Source organism: Prionailurus bengalensis, chromosome D4 (assembly GCF_016509475.1).
Source record: "Prionailurus bengalensis isolate Pbe53 chromosome D4, Fcat_Pben_1.1_paternal_pri, whole genome shotgun sequence".
NCBI classification, from domain to species: Eukaryota; Metazoa; Chordata; class Mammalia; order Carnivora; family Felidae; genus Prionailurus; species Prionailurus bengalensis.
Window position 1 is genome coordinate 44,947,411 of NC_057359.1, and position 23,649 is coordinate 44,971,059.

Genomic DNA, 23,649 nt, shown 5'->3' on the forward strand with positions numbered 1-23,649 from the left:
CAAGATCAGACTGTCCCTCTTGTTCTGCCTCGGTCCTTGACATTTCCTCAGGTACCTTCTCTGAGGACGGAATGAAAGAGAGAAGCAGGGAGTCCTTTCATCCTAAAATGCTAGAGTCAATTATGTTTTATCAGTGTGCCTCTTGGTTTCAAGTTTCTGCAACACTCGTAATTCTCACAGATAAGCTTATTTTGTTGAACACAAATACAAACTAAGACAGAATACACATACATGAACCCAAAAGAAGTAGTGACAGACACTTCACCCCCACCCCCTTTTGGGGTAATGACTCTGACTTCGCAACTAAATGTAGAGCAGAAATGAAAAGAGGCTTATTGGAAGCAGGGAAAGCAAACGATGAAGACAGAATGGAGGACAGGACGATCTCATCCTCAATCTGCAGCAGTAGGACTCTCCCAAGATCACTTGGAGCTTGCTCTCACCTCCTCTGAAAGCTGAACAATACTTTTCATAAACCATTATTGTAATGAGTGTTCATTCTTAAGACAAAGTCGAATAAACTCCAGGGCTGAATAAAATGATAAAAACTCAGAAGACATAGAATGTCTATTCTGGGGCAAGAGCCTGGACTTACTACATTTTTACCCACAGATCATTTCAGAGGGAAGAGGAACGAGAAATATATCCAGCTCGGAGAATACAGCAAACCTTTGGTTTGTAAAAAACTGCAAGATCAATGAAAAGAGAGGACAAAGCAATAATTTCTTTTTTTAATTAAAAACTTAATAGCATACAGAAAAGAACATTAAATACTACACCCAGGAACCTTCTGCTGAGATTAAACAGATGTTAACACTTTTACTCTACCTTTTTCTTCAAAGAAATAAAATTTTATAAATATAAGCTGCTCTATCCCTCTTCCCCAATAACCAATGCTATTTAGTTCCTGTGGTATCATTTCAATTCACACTCTTATACTATGTATGTGTATTTCGAGAACATCATTTATTCTCAGCTTCAGTGGCTTATAAAAATATACATGAATGATATCATAACCACATACATAGAATTCTGTGACTTTTAAGTTGTCATCATTTTTGTTTTTGCTTATCCATGTTGCCAAATCAACTGCTATATAGCATTCCATGTATTTTTTTTAATGTTTATTTATTTTTGACAGACAGAGAGAGAACGAGTTGGGGAGGGGCAGAGAGAGAGAGGGAGACAGAGGATCTGAAACGGTCTCTGAGCTGTCAGCATAGAGCCCAGTGCGGGGCTCAAACTCACGAACTGCGAGATCATGACCTGAGCCGAAGTCAGATGCTTAAACCGCCTGAGCCACTCAGGTGCCCCTAGGAGTTCATGTATTATTAACCCACCATTTATTGATCTACATCTCTACATAGGACCAATTAGGTGTATCCCACTTTTTCATATTACAAACACTGAAATCTACAGGTCTCATTGTGCACCTATGAAAATAGCAATCATTATTAAATACAAAATCTTAACGAAAATCTCAAACTAGAAAATAGAAATCAGCTAACGTGGATGCTAAACAAAAAATCTACTTCAGTAGCGTTCAGCCCAAGTGTCTATTTCTTAATGGCTCCACAGGAATTACTGCTTTCCATCTCCATGTGCCTCTTTCTTCCGTCACTTTTTAATCAACTAAAATTCTTCACAAAACAAGTAAACAAGAGGTCTTTCCACCATAATAAGAACGACTACCCCAAGTGCCGAGAAGACTGAACTTGTGTGTGTGTGTGTGTGTGTGTGTGTGTGTGTACACACATATATGTGATGTGTGCTCACACACATACAATACATGCTGCCTCTTCATCTTTCTTTTGCCCTCTTAAAATCTGGTGTGTAGGGAGATTCCAGTTCTTTCTGCAAATAAAGAAATTGGACAATTCAGAAAATATATTTTTTGTTGAACTGACAGCCTGTAAAAATGACCAGAAAAGGCTAAAAAAAAAGAGAGAGAGAACATGAAGATACTTCACTGCAGCACTGTTTCCAAACTGAAGTCAGTGCAATGTTAAATTGACTTAAGGTGATGAGAATAGAATGCTATACCCAGTATGATCCTCCCAAGAGACGATAAGAGCCTATCCCCTAGCTTCTTTGGAACAATGTCTTTCCTGGCTTAAAAGCCTAGACTCTTCCTGTGGACAGCCCAATGCCTAGATGAAATAAAACACTGGATGTGAACAGTGTGACAAGAGGGAAGAAAAGCAGTGTGCATGATCTTTATTCATTAAATTTCTAGAGTATTAAAAATGGGGATGGGTGAAGAGACAGCCTCTGGATTCCTTCCCATAAACACAACCACCTTAGGGGCACCTGGGTGGCTCAGTTAGTTAACAGCCAACTTTTAATTTCAGCTCAGGTGGTGATCTCATGGTTTGTGAGTTCAAGCCCCGCATTGGGCTCTACACTGACAGTGTGGAGCCTGATTGGGATTCTCCCTCTCTCCCTCTCTCCCTCTCCCTCTCCCTCTCTCTCTCTCTCTCTCTCTCTCTCTCTCTCTCTCTCTGCCCCTCTGCCACACGTGCTGTCCCTCAAAATAAATAAACTCAAAAAAAAAAAAAGGAAAAAAAAACCCACAACCACTTAAATGGAAAATGAATACATTTAAAAATGGGGGACACCTGGGTATCTCAGTAGGTTAAGCATCAGACTCTTGATTTTGGCTCAGGACATGATCTCACAGTCGTGACATCAAGCCCTGCATTGATCTCCACGCTGGGCATGGAGCCTGCTTAAGATTTTCATTTTCTCTCTCTCTCTCTCTCTCTCCCTCTCTCTCTCTCTCTCTCTCTCTCTCTCCCCCTCACTCCCTCTCCCTATCCCTCTCCCTCTGTCCCCCTGCCCCTTCTCAACGCTCAGTCATACTTTCTCTCTCTAAAAAATTAATAAATTTTTAAAATTTAAAAATTTAAAATGAGCAAAAGATTTAAATGGTCATTTCTCCAAAGAAAATAGACAAATGGACAATAAGCATATGAAAAGATGCTCAAAAATTGTAACTCATCAGGCAAGTGCACATCAAAACTGCTTCACATGCACCATAATAACTATAATTTTTAAAATGGAAAATGATAGGGGCACCTGGGTGGCTCAGTTAAGCCTCCGACTTCGGCTCAGGTCATGATCTTGTGGTTTGTGGGTTCAAGCCTTGTGTCGTGCTCTGTGCTGACAGCTCAGAGACTGGAGCCTGCTTCGGATTCTGTGTCTCGCCCTCTCTCTGGCCCTCCCCTGATCACTCTCTGTGTCTCTCTGTCTCTCGATAATAAATAAACGTTTAAAAAATTAAAATGGAAAATGACAAGTGTTTTCCAGGATGCGGAGAAACGAACCTTCCCACCGTTGCTGGTGGGAATGTAGAATAGTATGGTCATTTTGGAAAACAGTTGGAAGTTCTTCAAAAAGTTAAACCAAGAGTTACCATATGACCTACCCACTCCATCTAGATATATACCAGGAGATTTGAAAACACATGTCCGCACAAAAATCTGTATATGAACATTCACAGCAGCATTATTCACAGTAGCCGAAGGTGGAAGTAAGTCAAACGTCCATCAAATTACAAATTAATAAACAAAATGTGGTATATTTATACAATGGGATATTATTCAGTTATTAAAAAAATAATAATTATTGATACATCCTATAGCTTGGATAAACCCTGAAGATATACTAAGTGAAAGAAGCCAGGCACAAAAGGTCATATATTGTACTATTCCATTTATATAAGCTGCCAGAATAGGAAATTGTATAGAAAAAGGAAGTCGATTAATCACGGCCAGGGGATGGGGGTGAGGGGGATGAGGAGTGAGTGCCAGTGAGTACAGAATTTCTTTAGGGGGTGATGAAAATACTAAGAAAGTCATAGAATTTGATAGTGGTGATGACTGTACAACCCACTAAAACCAACGAGTGTATACTTTTTAAAAATTAATTTTATGGTATATAAATTATATCTCAATTTTTTTAATAAAACAAAAGAAAGCTAAAAGCTTTTTAAAGGAAATCCAACTCGAAATGAGGGGAAAAAACAATCAATACATCAATGTAAAGCCATATCACATAAGTGGACATAAATGCATCTCAACAAATTCTGATTTTGATAAAAAAAAAAAAACGTGAATATTTCAGTGGGGTTACTGAGAAAGGTACTCATTAGCATTTACTAGGTGCTTACGTATATACTGAAGCATTATTCTAAATGTTCTGTGCACACATATTGTATCTAATCCTTATGAGATAGATGCTCTTATCCTATCCCTTTTATAATTAAGGAAAATGAAGCCTACAGAGGTTGAGCAACTTATCCAATTTTATATAGTCTGCATTGTGCTACATATATACTTTTAAATCCAGTAGAATCCATAACACATCAAGTTGATATAGTTGTATACGTATGTCATGTGTGCGTGGCAGCTAAGGATACATGAGAGATTTTTGTTTGCAAGTGTCTAAAATTCTAGAAATACGCAAATGAGAAAAAGAGCATTTCACTGAAAAAACATAATGTCTTTTCTGCTTTACAAACATACATTAATCTTTTTTCAAATGGTAATCATTCTTCTCTTAAAAAGAAAGTTTAATGAATTTCATATAATCTGGCTTCAGAGAACTGAAATTATCTTTTTTAGCCACTTCCTCTATAATTAAGGGTTAACAATAGCCAAAATTCCTAGAAGACAAATTTAACTTTTATTTTAAAATCATCTAGTGACAGGCGTATTTATGAATCAAAATTATTTTAAACATTGTTTGGCTAATGGCGGATCTTCTACTGAAAGATTAATGGGTAAAGATTACATACCTTGTTTTTAAAATAAACCTCAATTGGCAAAATGAAACCAGCATACCCAGATTCTTCTACTTTGTAAGGTGGATCTTTGCACACTGCAACATTAAAAAGAAAAAATAGGTGAGAGGAGAATAAAAGGCAAAAAGACATTCTTCTTTCTTCTGAAAAACAAAACTAAAAGAAAGAAAAAGAAAGAAAGAAAACCCCATTCTCCTGTCTAGATCATGCCCAATTTTCACAGCCCTTTCCCAAGTCCCCATCTGCCTTTCTGATCTCTATTTCTTTTTCAGAATCTATAAGAATTTTCCTAGGTAAAGCAAATATGGTAAGCTATTTGTTCAAATCTTGATGGGGGACATTTTACCACAGTCAACCGTGATCATTAATGACTTGATTTCAGGTGTTCTCACCCTGCCCTGAAGCTTTAGGGAGATTGGGGAGAGCTCCTACGATCTAAAGCTTGAAAAGTCCCCTGACAAATGTACTGTCTGTGTCAGATCTCTTCTGTAAATCACTCCACCCTCAAACCCCTCACTTCTTGGAGACATCCCGATTTCTATGCCAACAAGTGGCAGGATACCCTCCCTCCTCAGAAAATTCCAAGTCCAGAATCTCCCAATGTTATTCGTGTCCATCATGTCACCCTCTTCGATTTCCCCCAAAAATGAATTAGGCAAGACTATTTTTTTTTTCAACGTTTATTTATTTTTGGGACAGAGAGAGACAGAGCATGAACGGGGGAGGGGCAGAGAGAGAGGGAGACACAGAATCAGAAACAGGCTCCAGGCTCTGAGCCATCAGCCCAGAGCCTGACGCGGGGCTCGAACTCCCGGACGGCGAGATCGTGACCTGGCTGAAGTCGGACGCTTAACCGACTGCGCCACCCAGGCGCCCCAGGCAAGACTATTTTTAGGCAAGCTCTTGGGAAATGAGAGACACCCTAAAGAAGGTAACTAGGATTCATACCACTAGAATGTCAATTAAGTAAATCAAAATCAGTCACGAGCCATCTGAAAGTATTCTAGTTGAGGCTGTATTTGATCGTGTCACAAAGAAGTAATCACAGACATGCTGAATATCAAGGCGACGCAGTCCTCTGTGTGGTAACTCAAGTCCCCCGCAGCAGGGCCCCAGCCTACCTTTCCAGCCTTCCTCTTTTGTCACTCATCCATCCTCCTGTGCTTCCTTCAATTCTCTGCAAATATGCCCAGCATTTCCCAAGTGTGCCCTGTCCTCCTTTCATCCCTTCCCTCACACCTTGATACCACTATTAGGATCCTCTCTTAGTTCAAATCCAAATGTCATCACAAATTCTGTGACCTTTCCAGACCACAAAGTATTATCCTCTCTTCTCCTTTTACCCTCCCAAAGCATTAATTGCTGGAATCACAGGTTGGACACCCCACAGACTTGCACTACAGTGTATTCTGGAACATCGTGTGTAATTTCCTTCCAGTCCTCAAAGACGGAAACATTTACCCCAGGAACATAGAGTGCCAAGTGTCAAGGGCATGGGCACACCTGGGTGCCAATCTGGGATCCAACTCAGACTGACCAGGCTGCCTCTAGAAAGTTACTCCACTTCTCTGAACCTTGGGTTTTCTTCCAAACACTGGGAGGATTAAACAGGATGATGTACATAAAAGACACGGCACAGATCCTGGCGTGTGTAAGTTCTCAAAAAGTTACTCAAGTGAGGCAGGTGATCTACTCCATGAGATAGCCAACTGGCATGGAAACTTTTCAGATGAAAACAGAAAGAAAGCAGCAAGGAGAGACCCCTGGATTTAGATTAGAAGGCGCAACTCCATGGCACCCGAAGAATTCTCTAGACAGTTTCCATTTCCTTTCCCTTTAAAAGAGAGAAGACCATCTACCTATCCGTAAGCATGGGTAGGAACGTACGTGTAAGGTGTTTTTCTTCTAGGCGATGATGATGATAATGTACATAAAGGTTGGTTAGACCCTCCCCCAAGTACAAATATGGTTATGAAGACGTACACTGAAGATAGGACTGGAACACTTGGAAGTCTCCTTTAGCCCACCTCAGGAACATTTCCCCAAACTGACATCAGAAGTAAATCAGGAGTGAGGACTCTCACCTGACCTTACAAGTTTCTCTGATTTAAAAAAAAAAAAAATGCAAATGCACAACAACTCAGAGTAGCTTCAGTCCTGCATCTACTAACCACCTGCCAACCTATCATGAATATTCAAATATCCTGAACCCTCGGGAGAGGGTATGCCACCAAAATCACTGAGCACACCCCCGACGCCAAGGAAAAGACTCGTATTACACCCATGACATTTCCAGACGGCAAAGCAGTCTTTTCAGAACAGCACTTTCAGTGTCCAGGTTGCTTGGGATTAATCATGCCAATGTCATTTGAAGGAAGTTTATTCTGTGGGCTGCCGCACATGTCAGAGAAGTTATAGCTGCTCCTCTATACACCCTTTTGTATAATTCATTTTCTCTATTCTGCATGCAAATTGCTTCTATTATAGGAAACAGCTGTTAGTGAGCCCATCTTCCAGTTGAAAGTTTTAGATTTTTTCCCACCCTCTAAAGGAAATGATCTGTTATGTATTAATATTCTGTAAAAGTCTGGTTTATAAGAAACTATTTACCAACGCATACCTCAATTATTTTTAAATGCAATATTTTCATAAAGAACAATGGACAACGTGTGTAGAGCACCCTGAGTTCTTAATTAGAAGCAAACAATAGAAACTTTTTATACACGCTAAACATGCGAGAAAACCAGCAGCAATACAAATACACACTTAGTGTTCTAATCAGAAGAAAGTCAAACTAGGGGAAGTAGTTCGTTAATTTATTTATTCAAGTCTCTTATAACCTAAAGCATTAACATCAGTTTCTAACCTACTTCTTAACAAGAAACAGGAGGCAAAACTAAGAAACTTTTTAGCCAGTAGGGATAGTAGTACATTAGACATAAAGCAATTATTGTTAAATTAATAGGACCACCTTTGAGACCTTGTTTCACTCAGCAACACTTCTTCATTAAGAATCCCTGTTCTGGGGAGCCGAGGTAGCTCAGTGGTTGAGCGTCCAACTTCAGCATGAGTTCCAGCCCCGCGTTGGGCTCTGTGCTGACAGCTCGGAGCCTGGAGCCTGCTTTGGATTGTGTGTGTGTGTGTGTGTGTGTGTGTGTGTGTGTGTGTGTGTGTGTGTGTGTGTCTGCCCCTCCCCCACTTGCACCGTGTGTGTGTGTCTCTCTCTCTCTCTCTCTCTCTCCCTCCCTCCCTCCCTCTCTCAAAAACAAACATTGGGGGAAAAAAAAAGAATCCCTGTCCCATAATCACTGGCCACGATGTCACCTTCATAAGATCTAAGTGTCCTAAACCCTGAAACTCATTCTTCATCTCCATTGTTTGAGAATCAGATAATTTTAAGATCTAGGTAATAAAAGATCAAGTTTCAGAAGTTATTAAAGGGGATATTCAGCTTCAGAAAGCCATCAATTTTTTTTAGGTGACGGTAAAATGGGAGGATTAACATCCATTCTTTAAACCATGCAAATTAACTCAGCAGAAATCACTGGAAGCTCTTATTCCTGTCAAAATCCAGCCCAGATGTTAGCTCTTTCAGAATGCCTCCCTTGTTCCGCTTCCAAGCCTCTCTTGTTGCACATATCAGGTGGGTGCACTTATCAGACTGGCAGATAACATTCACTCACCTCTCAGACTCCTCCACTGGACTGAGCCCCTTGAGGTCAACAACCTCACTATTACTCGTATCTGTAACTCTGGGCACTAACAGTGAGCCAAGTAAAGGGTGTTCAACGAATGTTTGTTGAATGTTCTGTGTTGCCACAGAAGAGTCTTCTCTTGAAAGCTGAGGGCTCAACATGGAACTGGTTCTAATTCTGATAGTACCAAATTTCAAGAGACTAAGTTAACAAATCGAGCCAGAAGATATTCATCGTCATTTTGAAACTAACATTGTATCGCCATAAATAGCATGTCTCTGATCTCCTTCCACACTTCCCTGCTCATGTAGTCCAAGGCTCTAATTAGGAGACATTTTCAAACTGTTCTCTGTCCAGGGTTGCCTGGGTGGCTCAGTTGGTTAAGTGGCCGACTCTTGCTTTTGGCTCAGTCATGATCTCATGGTTCGTGAGTTCAAGCCCCATGTCAAGCTCTGCAGTGACAGCAGAGCCTGCTTGGGATTCTCTGTCTCCCTCCGTGTCTCTCTCTCTCTCTCTGTGTCTCTCTCTCTCTCTCCCTCCCTCCCTCCTCTGCTCATGCTCTCTCTCAAAATTAAATAAACATTTTAAAATATTTAAAAAACAAAAGAACCAAAGAAAATGTTCTCTGTCCAAGTAATCACATGTACCATCATCTACCAACATACAACACTCATGCAGAAGAGGAACAGCCCAAAATGCATGTAAATAATGAGCAATTGGGTTTTTTTCCTAAAACAGCTCCTCAAAATTGTGACCTTTCCAGATACCCATATACATATGTAGTACGACTGACTCTATACACTGACCATCAACTAAGTTGAGCAAAAAGTCTACACAAGGAAGACAAACACATGAAGGGGAAAAAAGATTTTGGTTAGCCTAGAATTAAGTCAAAATCTTACTCACTACCTAAGATTTTCAATATGCTTCATTTAGGGGAAAAGGGCTTCAAAAGACCTGTGCTTGGTACATGGAAATAAATGTTTGTTACATGAATAGATTTGTGCTTACATTACAAAGTTCATATACATATACATACTCAATAAATATGTTTAATTAATTATTTAAAAGATCTCATTTTTTGGCACTGAAAAAGAAAAAGAAAGAAAAGAAGATGCTCTTACAAATCCATCAGATCCTCAATTAAAGCTTTAAAAACTATCACTAGGCAACAGTTTTTTTCCCCTAATCCTTAGGAAAACAGCTGATAGATTCCTCTCCAGTCTGTTGGCTTAGACCCTATGATTTATGCCCATGTGAGTACTTTCGTTAAGGACATGGCTCAGTTGGCCATTGATAATTATTGGTTTTACTTTATTTACTGTGCTGAGCCCTTCAGGAAGGAAACACACCAAACTCTATATATAGACTGGTCATTACCAATGCTTTGTGCCAAATGTCCCTTCTGGTTTGAACATTTTGGATTCCTTCCCTCCCTGCTCTAGTTCTGCCATTTCAGAGCCTCCAAGAACAGTAAACCAGGGTGCTGCCTGGCAGGTGTCTCTGCCCTGAACTGTCCTGTGCGAGAATTTAGAAGTTCATGGCTAGCATCTAGCAGTCTGAGCACCTCACCGCCACTGAACATGGCCAAGCCTTGACACTTTACACTTGTGACATTTTGAAAAGGACATTTTGAAATCAAGTGTTGAGTCTTGTTTTTGTTTCTATAAGCATACACACACACACACACACACACACACACACACACACACACACACACGGGAACACACACAAAAAGATCCCGCCATTGTTTCTATTCAGCCCATTTTAAAACAGGTATTTCTAAACAACAAAAAATATTGCCCCCTTTTGGGTCATTTCCTCATTTCCCTGAAAAGGGATTAAAGGTAACATCAGGCAACTTTTGAGTTCCATTGTTAAGGTTTTTACCTTGTGGTGGTGGTGGTTGTTTATAATTCAAAAATTCAACTCTAAAAACCTAATTGCTTTATATGCAATAAAGAACCGTGGCCACGCAAGAGAACAACTGTCCAATTAACTTCCACTAAGTTTTATGAAACAAGCTAGATACTGTTAGCTAACCGGACAGACATGGAACGCTTGTCCACTTCCTCAGGGTTCACCTCTCAAGGACCAACTCAGACACCATCTCCCCTGAAGAACCTTCTGCCAATACTCCAAAACACAAATGGTCATTTCCCTCTTCTGGCTGCAAACTCTCTTCTCACTGATCCAATTAGGAAACCCTACTTACATATACTCCTATCAAGCTCTATTCTCACCCCTATTTCATTCTATGCTTCCCCAAAGCTACAGCTGTGTCTCCAGACACCTCTCATCTCTGAACCCAGCTCATCATTTCTGAAATGGAGTTGAGTCAATGGACATTAACTTTAGTATGAACTTCAAAGGAATAGATGGAGCAAGCTTGGCAGTTGAGAAGAAAGGCTGGACGGCAAGCCAAGTATGAGCGAGGGCATTAGGAAAGTTAAACAGCAAAATGGAGCAGTCACTATAAGCAGAAACACAGAAAATGAGGAAGAAAAAACAGCTAATATGGATAAAGTTTATACTTGTATAGAGAACCTCATACTGTACACACTCAGAAAGCCCAGCGGGACAAAAAATGGATTACATATATAAAAGAGGGATCATTAATTTTGACATGTTAGAGGAAAGTCCTAGATTTTGAAAAAGAGTTCGAGATTCCAAATTGGCCATGTTGAAAAACCCTTAATGATAAACATAAACATGACTTCCTTTGTGAGTAACTTGGAATCTTTACTTACAGACTGAGAATATTCCTAGCCTCTCTCTCCAGAGGGTAAAAAGGGGGAGGATTTTTTTTTAACATATGCACATTTTTAGCTTTCAGAGCAGTTACAGATTACAGTTGTTAGCGAATCCCATCTAGCGGAGGTAAGGTCAATCCATTTCACCTTGGGAGAACAAAACCATGATGCTAAAACAAGACCGCCTTCATAATCATTTCTTCAAGGCAGGTCATAACAAATGAGCCAACAAAATACAAACATGGCCCCAAACTAGACAACATTATGAATTGTTAGGAAATACTAAATACAAATATTCAAGCTTCACCTTTCACTAAAATCGACGGCACTTCTGCTAACTTGCCTCAAGTTGCCTCACGATGACTCAGTATACAACAGTGCTTCAAAAACTGGCCGAGGGGAAATGTATTTCCAGGCGAATGTGATAGGAAATAGCAAAAGTAGATCTTCAGAGAAAGTTCAGCCGAGGACAAACTTAATTCCTTCACTGAGAATTATTCAAATGGCAAGAGCTTCAGATTTCTTTCTCAAGGATGAGAAAGTTAAACCTTGGGCAAAATATTACAGTGAAACCTTGGGCACACTATCTTTCGGAATACCATACTTCAGAAGATGCATCCAGAAAAGCGACGTGAGCTACATGGAAAAGGATCCTCTAGAAAAGCAACGAAGAAACCTCTCAGTATTTGGCAGAAAATAGCTTCATTTCAGTATGTATTACTGCATCAAAAAGCTGGCCATCAGAGACACAGTTTCCCCTTTACGGCTTTTATTATTTAACCAAATATATAAAGAGCTATTCGAGAATCCCATTTCCTAAAATAATCACCTTGTGACTTCTGCATGTAACAGAAGTAAACAACCCTGGGACAGCCTCTGGCATCAAAGTCTTACCGAGTTTTACCCCACGTTTGACACTTGGCCCAGCTCTCACTAAGCCTGGTGCTGCTTTTTATTGAAAGGGAAAAAAAAGAAACTCAACGTCTTTGTTTGTAAAATTATCTGATTTTCTCATTCACAGTTCATTTTTTCTCAGTAATATTAGCCTAAGTAATTCCACCTAACAGGCACTATACAATCATAGGACTACACAGATATGGTAGAATTCTTGCTCTCAGGCAGGTGACACTCTAGCCAGAGACACCGTCCTCGGAGTACAGATGCCGTGCTGGAGACAAGACAGAGTAATGACCACAATGGACATGACCTCTGCACGTATTAAAACGTATATCCACTGACAGGAGGCAGGTTGTTGGGCAAGGAGGAAAGAGAACACGCATGCAAGAAAATACTGAGAAAGTACTGAGTAACAAGCACTGTGGTGGAAATCAAGCAGGCTGATGTGAGGGAGAAGGAAAGCTCCTCTTTATTTCAGATTAGTATCCCCTCTCTGACGAGGTGACCTTTAGGTTGCGACCTGAAAGAAGAAAAGGAGCATGTGTTGGATAGGCAGGAAAAACCCGCTATTTATGTTGCTTACCGAGGAAGATGTGAACACAGCTTAAGGAAAGCCTGTCCTTACATTAGTCCCTACGGTTCCTCAGCCCCTTCCCTGGATTTTCTCTCTGAGGGGAAGACACTTCCTCCTTCCTGAACTCCTACTTGGACTTCTCTTCTGTCCTGAATTCACCATTTAACACCCTCATAGGTTTGGCTATTACGATTTCACAACCTCATTTCTCAAGTCTTAAAATTCTCCCAATGCTGCCAACTCCCAAGAAAACAACACGTCTGCTTGTAAAATCTCCATTGTGATTCTTCATTATGAAGGTTTCATAGGCTCCCCATTTCAAAGGTTCCCCATTCTTGGGATTTGTATAACCTAATCTTAAATGATCTACGTATTTTCTTAAGTCTGTTCCTTGAAACCTCAGAGTTCTTAAACACAGTACAGAAGGAACTGTCTGGACTAAGGAACACCAACCATAAAAAGTAGTGGACTGTAAATGCAATTTGAGGGGGGGATAAAAAAGATCATAAATGAAAAGCTGTCTACTCAAGGAGAGGAAAACAGCGCTACCAGGGAAAAAATTACATGAGTCAGGAAAGAAGGGAAGAAAGAAGGGTGACACGATTCAAAATATTGTAACGCATCAGTGACAAGTTTCTCAGACACATATATACCCGTTTTGAAGGCATATTGTTCAACTGAAATCATAATTTTCTTTTAATAAGTACACAGTGTACAAGGGCCTCTTTTAAATGTGTTGCCCCCATCTTTTCCTGTACAGCATACAATTCCATCTTCAATACTTGCTAAATCAATACTTGGCTAGTTAATTTTTGCTTTTTCCCCCTTCAGTAGTAAAAACAAATGCTTCCAGGGAAGGAATCAAAACTGTCGTAACTTCAGAGAAGACTTAAGGGCAAGATTTCTGTTCAGCATCTTGTGGATTCTACTTTGTTTTCCTGTGAAGCATTCGGCACAGAGCTAGCCTATCCTAAGTATCTTGATTGATTTAAGCTCCATTAGATATTACAAATGAAGACAGAACATGGGTGAAGCTCATATGATGGCAACTGTTTGCACACTGTGCATCCAGGAATGCGGTTCCTGTTTAGCCTGACAATCTTCCAATCTTTTCAAAAAAACCAGGGAAAATCTTGCATCGCTACCCTTCTAAAGCAAGGGTTTTCAAATGTAGGTTCCAGGAACCCTACAGCCCTGTAGTATATATTGCTTTTACAAAGCAATGAGGTGTTTGCCCCAACAATGAAAATTTAAGTAGCCTAAGGATCGATACTGAGTTTTAGGTACAGTAGTAGGGTCCCTTTAGATTCTGTGAGAAAAAAAAAAAAAGTAACTCACTGCTAAAATAAAATCTAATACTACCGTTCAAAAGTACATTATAAAAATTAACCTGTATCATTAAAGTAGATCTGCATTTACAGAGGGGTGCCTGGGTGGCTTAGTCGGCTGAGTGTCCGACTCTTGATTTCGGCTCAGGTCATGATCTCATAGTTTGTGACTTCAAGCCTCGCATTGGGCTCTGTGCTGACAGCGCAGAGCCTGCTTGGTATTGTCTGTCTCCCTCTCTCTGCTTCTCCCTGCTCGTACGTGTACACACACACACACACACACACACACTCTCTCTCTCTCTCTCTCTCTCTCTCTCCCCAAAATAAATAAACATTAAAAACAACAACAACACTATAATAAAAGATGCTGCTAGCAGCCTTATCATTCAGGAAATTACAGGGATTAAAAAAAATCTACTTTTACAGAGTATGATTTTTTCTGCTTGCTCCTATTAAACATAGTAGTGACCTACTATTTTCTGTCTACCCTGATTATACAAGTGAGCTACATTGATTTCTCAGCTTGATTTGTAGCTCTAACATGTCTCTGGGCTAAATAGAAAGAAACAGTAACAGGAGAAAAATGGTTTCTACTCGTCCTTACAGGTCAAGTTTTACAAAATACCTTCTGATTAACAAATGCAATGCTAATTGCATGGTACCTCTCATGGTCTCTGAAATCCAGGAATTACTTAGTAGGAGGAAACAGTACAAATATAAATGAAAAAGAAATCACAACTAACACAAAAGCGGTTCATGGCCAGTATTACAGATAAGGACTCACAAGCTGAAAAGCTTAGGAGACAAACCAGGGAGAAGCAGAGACAGTCAGTCATTGGTTTAATCTTGGCTTATTTTTTTAATATTTTTTAAAATTTTTAAAGTTTATTTATTTTATTTATTTGTTTTGAGACAGAGAGAGAAAGAGAGAGAGAGCACCCACAAGCTGGGGTGGGGCAGAGAGAATCCCTTGACATGGGGCTCGAAGTCATGAACTATGAGACCATGACCTGAGCTAAAATCAAGAGTCAGACACTTAACCGACTGAGCTACCCAGGTGCCCCAATCTTGGTCTGTTTTAAGAAAGAAGGTATGATAGTGCCCCATAAGAGGAAGAAAAGAAAATTGTAATGAGTAGGAATGACTCTAGAAAAAGCTTATGGGAGAAGATTTTCATCAGTTTAAGCTGGAGTGCATGAGAAACACTCCACGAGATGGGTAACTGAATTAGGTATTTCTTCCCAGTTCCTTTCCATCTTGAGATACCAAATAAACACATTTCCTAAGAGGAAAGTAAAAACATTGGATATTGGCAAAGAACATGGGAGTCAATGACTAGCAGCTTTAATCTCATTTGGGAATAACAGAGAGTCACTTACATTTGAGAAGAGAAATGAAGGTATCCAAATAATGCACAAGGCACACTGACCCTTGTTCCAAGTAAACCAAGGAGAATGGGAAGTGCAGAAAAATGAGACGAGGTACGAAGAAAGAGGAGGGAAAAGAAGGCGTGAAGTTAGAATTGCCACCGGACTCCAAACGTTAAGCATGAAACTTCTCAAGTATATGGCTGAAGCTTATTGTATGAGTCATAAAAGTGTTTACTAATTTAAATCTAGGACCTCTTGGAAACTTTACCAAGAGGCAGCATTTTGTGGCAGAGGAAATTACGTGTAATGTGGAGGCAGAGCTTGGTCAAGAGCAGAGCTTTTAAGAACCCCTTGGTTCGGACTGCACCTTGGACAGTCACACAATACGTTCTGTTCTCTCAGTTATAAAAATGGAGCTAATGCTATTACCTACATCATACAGCCCCTTAAGCTTTAAGAGATCATCCATGCTAAAGGCAAAAATGAGATAATCCCTATAAAGCTTTAGACGCTTTCTGGAAACTAGAAATCATCCAGTTATCTAGCAGCAATCAAATATAAACTATAAGCAATTACAGAACTTATTTTGGACTTTCGCAAAAATCCACCCCCCCCACACACACACTCACAAAATAATTTAAATATACATATTTACAATCAGTTTAATTAAACGTTCTTAGATCTGGTTTTATTTTTGGCCTTACAGATTCCTGACAGGGATAAATGAAAAAATATTCTTTTGGAATTCTTTCAACTCAATCCACCGCTAAAACTACTAGCAGTCGGTCCACACTGTCCGCCCACTTTCAAACTCATAAAGCTCTAGTTAAGCACAGATTGTGAAAAGGCAGTAAGTAAAGCTTCCAAGGTTACATATTACAGAACAGCAACACAGAAATACTGCAATAAAACAAACAAGGAGAAAATACAAATGTAATGTGAATTTGAGTCCTGTGGTTGTAGTAAACGAAAAATCAGCAAGGCATCGGGAGACATGATTCTGGCTCCATTTCTACCACAAACTCACCACAGGACCTTTGGAGAATCCCTTTAACCACTCACTCCAGACCTCCTCGGTCATGTAAGTAACTATCACACTTCAGAGGTGGCCTCTATATCTAATATTCTATTATTCCAATGACAAATCATATGTACTACTTCTATCTGAACCTGAAAGCAAATCCATTTTCCTTTTAAGTATCATTGTTTAAACATAAAACATCTATGGGTTAAACACCTCATCTGCTATAACACAACCGGGAAATTAAGACAAAACAAACAGGGCGCCTGGGTGGCTCAGTCGGTTGAGCGTCTGACTTCGGCTCAGGTCATGATCTCACGGTTTGTGAGTTTGGGCCCCCGCGTCGGGCTCGGAATCTGCAGCCTGCTTCGAATTCTGTGTCTCCCTCTCTCTCTCTGCCCCTCCCCTGCTCATACTCTGCCTCTCTCTGTCTCTCAAAAATAAATAAATGTTTAAAAAAAGGGTTTTTTTTTAATAAAAAAAAAGACAAAAGAACAATAAAAAAAAAAGATCTGGAATCACATAGACTTTTAAAAATTGTTTCTTGGTAAAAACTTTTTCTTAATTAAAGGAGAATTTTATTTTTATTAGACCAATAAATAAGTGAATATTTAATTTCTTTCACAGAGGCTGCCTCATACCAAAGAATAATAATAATTCCATAGATTAGATTTTCATCTCCTTGCTTCCACTCCAATTTTGAAGTTAGATTAAACCCACTGAGTAAGACCCTGTTTTACATGTATAAATCAAACCAGAAATGTGATTCCTCAAGAACTTGGTATGATGTAGTTACGATAGCCTATCAACTCAGGTATTAAGGAATGAAACATCAGGACATACTGGCAGCATCGATGAGAAACACCATGCTCTTAAAAGCTACAGTAAAAAATTAAATCAACTGTTTGCACATTAGGAATAGCACATTATGTAAAAAGCCCTTGTTATGATTTTGCTATATATTGCACTTGTAACACTCTTGTTCTTAATCACAGCAAAACCTATTACATTGCTTTTTAAATGGAATGCACCCTGCCACAATGCACTCAATCTTTTTTTTTTTTTTCCAGACAGAGAGAGATAGAGTGTGAGCAGGGGAGGGGCAGAGAGAGAGCAAGACACAGAATCCGAAGCAGGCTCCAGGCTCCGAGCTGTCAGCACAGAGCCCGACGCGGGGCTCAAACTCACAAACCGTGAGATCATGACCTGAGCCGACGTCGGACGCTCAACCGACTGAGCCACCCAGGCACCCCGACAATGCACTCAATCTTAATAGTATTCCAGAACAGCATGCCCATATGAAAGATAGATGGATGAATAGGTTTATGCCCTGTTCAAGGAGATGAAACAGCTCAATAGAAAGATTAAATAAGGCTCCTGCCAGTGGTTGAATCTTAAAGTCAAAGGGAAAAACACAACTCAAACCAAATGTTACAGGCAAAGGTCAAACAAGAGAATAATTAAGACCCTAACTTGAAGAGCTGGCTAATGTTCACTCGTTCAGTGTAAATCAGAAGAAAAATCCCTCCTCTGATAGTGTGATCATAGTAACTTTCACTAAGTCAGTTCCAAAAGATCAATTATAAAATTGAATGAAGGTGAGTTAAGTCCCAAGACAACCTTCATAGGGAACCACTCCGATTATGAAACTAATGAAGCTCACATGGAAAATTACACATTAAAATCATTAATATCACGCTTCTAAAATTAATCCTACATTTCTTAAATATTAAATATTAAGAGAAATGTGAATTTTGCTAAGAGATTTTCCATTAATTTTTTTGTGGACTTCTATTATAGCTTAATTCGTTCATATAAAAAGAAGAACGAAGTTTACAAAGAGTAAACCAGCAATTTATTTTTCCAGAGTACTTTTTTGTTTACTGGCTTGAATGTCCAGCCACCAGTCCTAACCCATTCCAACCAGGGATTTAATTAAATGGATGAAATGGATGAATGTATTTTTCTCCATGTAAATGTACCACCTACAGAATGAAAATACTAACTCAGCTATAAGAAGATTTGGGAAATGTAAAATAGTGCTAAAACAATAGGAAAAAGAAAAGTTGCTTATCATGCTTGTAAATATTTTGGAAGCATTGTGATCCCATCTGGAGAAAAGCCTGGTTTATTTAAATTTATCATGGGACAACAGGTACATCTGTGTTTCATAAAAGTCGTTCTCCTCATGTGCTGTCATATCAGATGTTGAAACCCCACTATCTAATTTGGTTTCTCTTCCAAATGGTCAAATTTTTTGAACAATAATGCCTAATTCGGATAGCACCTAAACTAAGAACTAAGTAAATCATGTGAATTAATACACATATGCCCACATCATGCCCATACAATAAACGCAGTCAACCAGAAAGACTACCAAAAAATCAAGCTTTTTCTACTCTATTAATTCCTTTTCCGTGTTGTTCTATTTTCATGAAGAAATGCTGAGAGATAAACTCTAAGTCCGTCTGACCATAATTTGGGGTCAGGAAGGGTAGACACTAAACAACAGAACTTGAGATATCACAGGAAGACTTTTTAATATTTTATAACAATGATTTATTTATAAATAAATGCAATTGCCCTCATGCATACTCTCACCCCTCCAAATAAACACGTGTCATACACTGCAAATAAATCCCTCTCTTTCCTTCTGATGACAAAGAGAAGTAAGATACTTAAAGACAGCAAATTTCAAATAATTTCTTCCTCAGAGATAATAATAAAGGTATGATTTATTTAACACCTTTCACCAAGTCCCTGAAAGATCACTGATGTCACATAAATCCATAACATAAGGAAATAAGTAGCCTAAGAACCCTGCCAGCCACCCCTTTTTTACAGATGGAATATGACAACTTAAGCAATTTACCCAGAGGTCAGGGAGCTAATTCCTGGCATTCAATCAATAGATATTTATTAATGGCTTCTATGCCCAGCACTCTCTGCTGGATGCTTGGATGAAAAGCTGTTTTCTTCTTTGTGTTGATTTGGGTCTTCCCGTTTTTCCACAAAAAAAGAAAAACTCTTACTATAATAAAAAAATGATGCTGAATGAAGTTAAGAGAAATTCAGAGAAGAGCAAGCTTCCTAGAATTTGAAATATTTAAGTCAAGGAGAACTGAGATCAAGGTTTCCCTTGTGTATACTATACACCTTTTCCTCTGGGGGAAAAAAAAAAACCCACAATACGTTAATAGTTGAATTTTGTAGAAAGCCCAGATTTAGAGCTAGCAGATCTGTGTTCTCTGCCTGGCTCTGACATTTCCTAGCTAGAGTAACTAACTTTAGGCATGTTATACAACAACTTCTTTCTACCCTAGATTCTTCTATCCCTAAAATAACAAAAAGCATCACTGTGCATATCCAGTGTAGTATTTTAGGTATGTGATGAGAAAATCATTTTGTAAAAGCTAAATTCCTACCAAACATTAGTCTTAACTCATGACTATTTTGCCAACAGTTACGCACACTTCCACTAAAAGGAGTCAAAGAAAAATGCCATTTAGCCAAGATTTCTGACTAACCAAGAGGTAGGTGTTAGACATATTAAAAACATAGTCCCTGCCCTCAAGAACGCCTCCCACCATTTTATGGGTATAGGAATCTTGCGGGATATGGATATTATGCACGATCACCAATAACACACACCCACAGACCTCGAAAAAAAGATCAATAACACGATTCTGCTAAACTATTAAGATAAAATTAATGATCTAAAATTTGGGAAGTTTCTTAATTCTTTGACATATATGGTTTACTCAGACTTCCCATTTTAATTTAACATTTCTGTCCTCACTCTATGCCTTTAATCCCAGCTTAATTTAGATAATGTGTTATGGCTACCAAAACGTATGCTTCTAGAGATTTGTTTTGCTATTAAAAACCCCAATATTATTTAACTCTATTAGAATTTTCATTTGCCTTAAATTTATCCAGGTCACAAAAACTATATTAATAAACTAGTAAGCAAATTTTTCAAGTCACTAAAGGGTTTTTCTGGGGAAGGTTAATCTGTGATTCCCAGCATCACTACCTAATTACTTCCAATAAGTGTGTTGCCAGCCATTCATTTACTCCTTCCATGAGCATTGCACTCATTACACACCAGGACTAAAAATGCAACCATGACTAAAATAAGGACTCATCCTCAAAAAAAAAACAAACAAAAAACTGTAAAGTATTGTAGGGCCCAATTAAAAATTTCAACTTAAGCCCCCTTCCCCACCGATCCCCAGGTAGTAACATTAAATGAATACAAGTGCCCCATCTAGCAGCAGTGGTTGAATATTCTGGACAGAACAAACATCTATGGTTTTTCACTAACCATATAGAAAGCACATGTATGTTTTCTGTTAAAAGAAAAAAAGTTTTCAGAAGCTATAAAAAAATACTAAGTAAACCAATTTAGAAATGTATTGGGTTCTAAACCATATCATTTCCTTAATATTAGTTCAGCCATTTAATTACAATTCGATCTTCTCCTAGTCCATTAAAAGTCAGTCCCCCTCACTAACAAGCTTCATCTGCAATTCTTTCCATTTTCTGTGGTGTTACACACACACACACACACACACACACACACACACACACACACACACACACACACACACACACACACACACACACACACACACACACACACACACACACACACACACACACACACACACACACACACACTCTCTTAGCTAAGACTCCATTAGTTTAATTACACTAGAGCAGTAGTCTCTGGATCGGCAATGAGCATCAGCTGGGAAACTTAGAAGTGCCAGTTCTCAGTCTCTACCCCAGACCTCTTGAATCAGAACCTCTGGGGTAGGTAGGTAGGCCGCAGCGATCTGATACCCCAAACCTTTCAGGCAATTCTGATGCCTGCCCAGCTGTGAGAACTACTGCCCCAGAGATTAACTCACACACTCACCCGAGTCCAAGCAGAATGGCTTGCTTTGTGTGAATAATTTTTCATTGCTTCAGTTACATGGCTATTATTCCCTCCGCCAACCGGGTAAGTTACTTCCTTCATCCCATAAACGACACCATTTTATAAAACAGCATTATTTTTGAAAGGACTGAAGGGTTGTGTACAATGAACCCCCCAAATTTTCTAACACTATTTTAATAATACAAGGATTGGTATACCATTCAGTTTCACCAACTGTATTTGAAAGAAAAATAAAAACACAGAGCAACAAAACAAAATGCTCAAGAGTAAGCTTATGATTCTTTTTTTTTTTAATGTTTATCTTTGAAAGAGAGCGCGAGCAGGGGAGGAGCAGAGAGAGTGGGGGACAGAGGATCCAAAGCGGGCTCCGCCTGACAGCAGCAAGCCCGATGTGGGGTTGCATGAATCACAAGGTCATGACCTGAGCTGAAGTTGGACGTTCAAATGACAAACCACCCAGACGCCCCGTGAGTAAGCTTATGAGTCTTAATGTGATAATAACACAAAAGGTATGTCTGTTTACTGCTCAAGCAGTCCCTGCCAGGATAACATGGATGTGGTCATCGAAGGAACTTTCTAAACATCAGAGGCTGACCAACAGTTGCTTTTCATTGGTTGGCAAGAAGTAGGACTGGGTCTAAAATTCAAGCCTAATCCACCAGATAATACGAAACTTTTCCCATAAGAAAATTCAAGAACAGAATAACCCCGTAATATCACTGCTATGAAAACCATAATCCTAAAAAAAGAAAAAAGAAAAAGACAACAACAAAAAAACCCAACTGTGCTAATAAACTCAAAGAGCAAAGTAGCTGCGGGCTGCTTAACAGTAATGGACTCAAAGCCTGGCCATGTACAACAATGAAGCATAATCCATAAATAATTATTGTGCAACCTGCAATTACTGCCGTACTTTCTAGTCGTTGCATAAGTAGAATTTATTGTACCACCCTCTTGATGTCTGTTCCTAGAAGGCTAGAGATGATGCCCAATAGAAGTGTCAAATGCCTAGAGACATGGAATAAAGTCGATTCCTTTAACTGATGATAAAATAACCAGCCCCTTGACACACAGGGACTCTGACCTTTCTGCAGCTGCTTCTGATTTGCAAGTGTTGGCTGGGAGTATCTTTTTCTGTCTCTTGGCTCCTAAACTTGCAATATATCATTTCTGAGGACCTTGACATTATTTCTATAACTCTTTAATTATTGGACTGATTTGAAACAAAAGATGCTTTGGTAACTTCAACTCAAGACCACACAGAAACTTTTATAATAACCTGCTTAAATAAATGCGTTGAGTAAACTGGGGGAGGGGGTTTGGAGGCGTGGTAAGGAGCTTGCATCTGTTATAATGTAAATGGGTAGCTAAATTTAGAAGACTAGAACACCTCAACAATTAGGTTCGGGTAGATATTAATGTCGGAACGCAGCTGTGAGTACTTTCATTTTCAATGACTAGCTGACCCACGAGTAATATTTATCACACTAAGCCAATTATTTTTCAAGTCATTGCTTATAAATGGACCTCGCCGATCTTGTCAGTCTGCTCGTATACATGAATCTCCTCACCCATATGCTGTAAGTCCACCCTCACAGCTTTTGCCTTCATTCAGCAAAGAACTTGAGCAGCACGTCTTAGCTTCCGTGCTATCCTGATTTGAAATCATTCTACGTACAGTCTCCTCTCTGATCTAGTTGTTTGCTAAAGAAGATAGCGCCCTACAAGCACTTTGACAAAAAAAGAGAAAAAAGCAGCCCAAATAAGTGTCCTAGAACTTTAATATATTGAGAGCCATTTTTCTCCCCACAGCTTGTAAGTTGATTTTGAAAGGCAACAACTATGAAAATAAACACACTCATTTACAAGAAGACGTTCTAAACATTTCTACTCTAAATCCATCCAGAGTTGTTGAATATTTTTAAATGGCTGATAGGTGCAAAGAATAGTGTTGCAGTCAATGGAGGACTTTATTGTCATAAGTCAATATCTAATCTTGTGGCTGACCTAGAATAACTTGATTCTATGAATTCACCAAAGGACTATAAGCCTCTTATAATGGCCACTCATCAAGCCAAAAGCTTTGAGGCTACTTGACATTATGAAGCAATGGCAAGAGAAAAGGAACAAAAAGAATGAAAAACCCATTGCCTTAAGAGTTGATTCACGCATTTTAAAGGTCGGTATGATTTATACAACTTACAGGCTCAAGGTGAAGTTATTTGTGCTGATGGGAAAGCAGTCTAGAAAGCAGAAATTCAA

The 23,649-nt window shown here is 39.2% G+C and overlaps 1 protein-coding gene across 2 annotated transcripts in view; it reads right to left on the bottom strand.

The window, feature by feature from the left end:
* The window catches only part of MLLT3 (MLLT3 super elongation complex subunit), a 289,714-nt gene that overhangs the window by 126,721 nt on the left and 139,344 nt on the right, over positions 1-23,649 (bottom strand). For both annotated transcript variants that reach the window (XM_043566262.1, XM_043566263.1), the window contains exon 3: positions 4,799-4,881. In XM_043566262.1, coding sequence (XP_043422197.1) covers positions 4,799-4,881 — 83 coding nt within the window. The remainder of the gene's footprint in view (positions 1-4,798; positions 4,882-23,649) is intronic.